General features: G+C 38.7%; 1 protein-coding gene across 1 annotated transcript; it reads left to right on the plus strand.

Moving 5' to 3' along the window:
• Nucleotides 1-1,930, plus strand: LOC107809574 (glucan endo-1,3-beta-glucosidase 8-like). The gene is made up of 3 exons (XM_016634234.1): nucleotides 1-117; nucleotides 361-727; nucleotides 833-1,930. The coding sequence occupies exons 1-3, from the start codon at nucleotides 60-62 to the stop codon at nucleotides 1,905-1,907; spliced, it is 1,500 nt and encodes a 499-aa protein (XP_016489720.1). The 5' UTR covers nucleotides 1-59; the 3' UTR covers nucleotides 1,908-1,930.
• Nucleotides 1,931-4,656: the final 2,726 nt, after the last annotated feature.

Genomic DNA, 4,656 nt, shown 5'->3' on the forward strand with positions numbered 1-4,656 from the left:
TTAAACTATTGAGGGAAACACCTCCTTCTCTCCATCTATTCATGTAAAAGCAAACCCCTATGGGATCTTCAAATTTAATTTGGAGAGCCACCAAAAACTTAGTTTGTGACAAGACAGGTATATATCATCCTAGACTTTTATAGGGAGTTTCTGTTCAATCTCTTTCGTTACATTGCATAAATAAGGTAAAAAATAAACTTTTTATACATATATAAATAGTAAAATCAAGAAACATAATTTAGTGCAACGGAAAAGATTGCTCAAAAATTATTTTACGTCGTAAAATTGAATTGTAATTGTAATATTCTTGTATTTATTCAAATCTCATTATGTTGTTAAAATTCCTGGCTTCGCTTCTAGGTACCATTGTGGCGAAGCGCAATCCTTCAAAAAGAAAAGGCAAGATGAGGCTAAGCATAGGCATATGTTTCATGGTTTTGTTCATGGCAACTCGTGTAAATAGCTTTGTGGGCATAACATGGGGCAGACAACAATCACAACAATTGGTTCCATCAATGGTTGTTGACTTACTTTTACAAAACAAAATTCCAGCATTGAGATTAATGACTTCAGCCAATGATATTATTGAAATATTTTCTGCTACTAACATTAGCATCACAATTACCCTTGGACATCAAGCCTTTAATATGGTAAATAGGAAAGACCTTGCCTATATATGGGTAAATGACCGAGTCAAGGAACCTGTCAACAAAGGTGTAAATATAGTGTATGTTGTTCAATCTTTTTTTTTTCTTTCAAAATCAAAATTTTCATTGCAATTTCCTTGAACTACACTTCGTGATTTTATTATACTTTCTTGTAATTTTTTCAGGGAAGTTACTGTTGGGTCTGAACCGTTTTCAAGTTCGTTCTTTAGAGAAACTTCAAAGACCTATCAATTGGTGAATGTGTTAAAACTTGTACGAGGAGCTCTAAATGATATGGGTTTAGGGTATATAAGAACAACAACTTCCCATGGTATGGATGTTTTAAAGCTTACAAAAGTTCCATCAGAAGCCGATTTTCGCGATGATATAAAAACCCTAATGCTTGAATCCCTAGAGTTCTTCAATCAAACAGGAACACCCTTTCTTTTAAACATGTTTCCAATCCAAATGGTTAGAGAAATACTTGAATGTCCTATGGAATTTGGGTTCTTTGATAATAAGAGCGAGTTCAAGATTCAAGATGGTAATGTCACGTACAGAAATGCAGTGGAGTTAATGATTGATTACGTTGCATGGGCAATAACAAAAGCAGGATACCCTAATATGAAAATTATGATAGGTCAAATTGGTTGGCCTACGGACGGATATCCACATGCAAATATTGAAAATGCACGTAGATTTCACAAGGGTTTATTGAAATATTTAGCATCAAATAAAGGAACACCTCTTAGGCCAGGACCTATAGATGTATTTCTCCATAGTTTATCAGATGAGAATGAGTTTCGCTCTGTATTTGGTGCATTTCAAAGACACTGGGGAATTTACGAAGCAGATGGAAATCCAAAATACAAGATTGATTTTTCATTACAAGATCGTGATATTTATCCAACTCAAGCTAAGGGGCTTGTGACAATGCCAAATAGATGGTGTAAATTTGATGGAGATAACAGTGATAAAGATTTAGTGAATAAATATTATAATTTTGCATGTCAAGAAGCAGATTGTACACGTTTGGAAGAAGGAGCTTCGTGTGATGGATTAAGTGACGATTCTAAGATTTCCTATGCTTTTAATGCATATTTTCAAAAGGAGAAGCAAAAGGTAGAAGCTTGTGATTTTGAAGGTTTAGGTGAAATTACAGCAGAAAATCCATCTGTGGGTATTTGTCAGTTTCCTATTGAAATATTGGCATTACAAGATCAAATTGGTAAAGATAATTCTATATCAATAAGAATTTGATAGAAATATCAAAGTTTTTCTCATCCAAGAATCAAAGGCATCATTCTGTGAAGAACATATGATTGCTGATCAAAGTTTTTCTTTTAATTTTTTTTAAATGTTTTTGGTTTACCAAAGACTTAAAGACTGATATTCAATCTTTGAGTTTAAATGCATTTTTATTTGACTCCATAGACATGATCTACTGACATATAAAAGAAAAATATTCTTTTTACATCAACCAAACTTTACGCTAAACTAGTTCTCACTCTATGTTTGAACCAAAGATGAATAACAAGAAGGCGTGTTGTATTATATCAAAAGACAATCACTAAAATGCACATTCAACATTAATTGTGATAATAAAAAAAATAGAGATCCCAACAATCGTTTATAATCCGAAAATTTGCTAAAGAAGACAAGGACGTCAAACTATATTCATCAGAAAACTGAACCTCTTTTAGTGGCTCTTCTTTCAAACCTTTACTTATACTAAACAATATTAAGAATGCAGAAATCGAACATGACTAAAACTTCTCAAATTCTTATACCATAAAAATGATTCAAAAATTATCAGCAAACATATCTAATCATGTATACAACAACATCAAACCAATAGTAATCCCACTAGTGGGGTCTGGGGAGGGTAGAATGTACGCAGACCTTACCCCTACCCGGGAGTAGAGAGGCTATTTTCGGGAGACCCTCGACTCAGAGACAAAAGATCTGTAACAACACAAAAACTAGACAAATAGAATCAGCACCGTAAGAGACAACAAATAAGTGTAAGGGCAATAAGTATGTTAATAATAAAATTGAAAAATAAATTATGGAAATAAAAATCGTGTGATGAACAACAAACGCTAGCAGACCTAGACCAAACTCTATCAGACTAGCTGGAAAAATGCTCGACTACCTCCTAACCTACAACCGTAATGCTCGACCTCCACACCTCCTTATCCAGGGCCATGCCCTCAGAAATCTGAAGTTGCGCCATGTCTTGCCTGATCACCTCGCCCCAATACTTCTTAGGTCGCCCTCTACCTCTTCTCGTACCTGTCAAAGTCAACCGTTCACACCTCCTAACCGGGGCCTCTAGGCTCCTCCTCCGCACGTGCCCGAACCATCTAAGCATCGCTTCCCGCATCTTACGTCCATGGGAGCCACGCCCACCCTCTCCCGAATATCTTCATTCCTAATCTTATCCAGCCTAGTGTGTCCACACATCCATCTCAATATCCTCATTTCGGCTACTTTCATCTTCTGGATATGAGAATTCTTGACTGGCTAACACTCAGCTCCATACAACATGGCTGGTCTAACCACCGCTCTATAGAACTTACCTTTAAGTTTTAGTGGCACCTTCTTGTCGCACAGGACTCCAGACGCTAACCTCCATTTCATCCACCCTACCCCGATACGGTGCGTGACGTCCCCGTTGATCTCCCCGTCTCCCTGGATACTTGACCCTAGATACTTAAAACTCTCTCTTAGGGATGACTTGCGAGTCAAGCGTCACCTCCACGCCCGCTTCCACCGACCCCACGCTGAACTGACACTCCAAATATTCTGTCTTGGTCCTACTCAACTTGAAATCTTTAGACTCCAGGGCCTGCCTCCATACCTCCAGTCTCTCATTCATGCCGCCTTTCGTCTCATTAATTAGAACTATATCATCAGCGAACAACATACACCATGGCACCTCCCCTTGAATATGGTGTGTCAGTGCGTCCATCACCAGAGCAAATAAGAATGGGTTGAGCGCAGATCCTTGGTGTAACCCCATAAACACCGAAAAAGGCTCTGAGTCCCCTCCCACAGTCCTTACCCGAGTCTTAGCTCCATCATACAAATCCTTTATTGCACTAATATAAGCTATCGACATACCTTTCACCTCCAGGCATCTCCAAAGAACGTCACTAGGGACCTTGTCATACGCCTTATCTAGATCAATAAATACCATGTTGTAACGACCTGACCGGTTGTTTCGAGATTTATAGCCCCATTTTCTCCATTTCTACTTCTTTTCATGTTATTCAGCTATATTATGTTATATCGGGTTAGTTGGTTCAGGACCGGAGTGATTTCAGAGTGAATTGAGACACTTAGTTTCTTAAGTAGAAACTTAAGTTGAAAAAGTCAACCGGATGTGGACCTATGTGTAAACGATCTCAGATTTGAATTATGATAGTTACGTTAGCTCCGTTAGGTAATTTTGGACTTAGGAGTGCGTCCGGAATATGATTTGGAGGTCCGTGGTAGAATTAGGCTTGAATTGGCGAAATTAGAAATTTGGCGATTTCGATCGACAGTGGAAAATTTGATATCGGGGTCAGAATGGAATTTCGAAAGTTGGAGTAGGTTCGTGGTGTCATTTGTGATGTGTGTTCAAAATTTGAGGTCATTCGGACGTGGTTTGGTTGGTTTCGGCATCTGTTGCCGAATTTGGAAATTTAGAAGTTCTTAGGCTTGAATCCGAGGGTAATTTGATGATTTGATGTAGTTTTGAGTGATTCGAAGGTCCGACTAAGTTGGTATGTTGATATATGACTTATTAGTATTTTAGGTTTAGGTCCCGAGGGCCTCGAGGTGATTCCGGGTGGTTAACTGATTTGTCGAAGTTGGAAAATGCAGTTGAAGCTGCTGCTACTGCTATTTTTGTACCAGCGGAAGAAAGAGTCGCAGGTGCGAGGCCACTGGTGCGCGTGGGGAGCTCGCAGGTGCGGGTAATGCTGGCCTAGGCAGGATGCGCATGTGCGAGTTGGAGGTC

The sequence above is a fragment of the Nicotiana tabacum genome, chromosome 23 (assembly GCF_000715075.1).
Source record: "Nicotiana tabacum cultivar K326 chromosome 23, ASM71507v2, whole genome shotgun sequence".
In the NCBI taxonomy this organism is placed as follows: Eukaryota; Viridiplantae; Streptophyta; class Magnoliopsida; order Solanales; family Solanaceae; genus Nicotiana; species Nicotiana tabacum.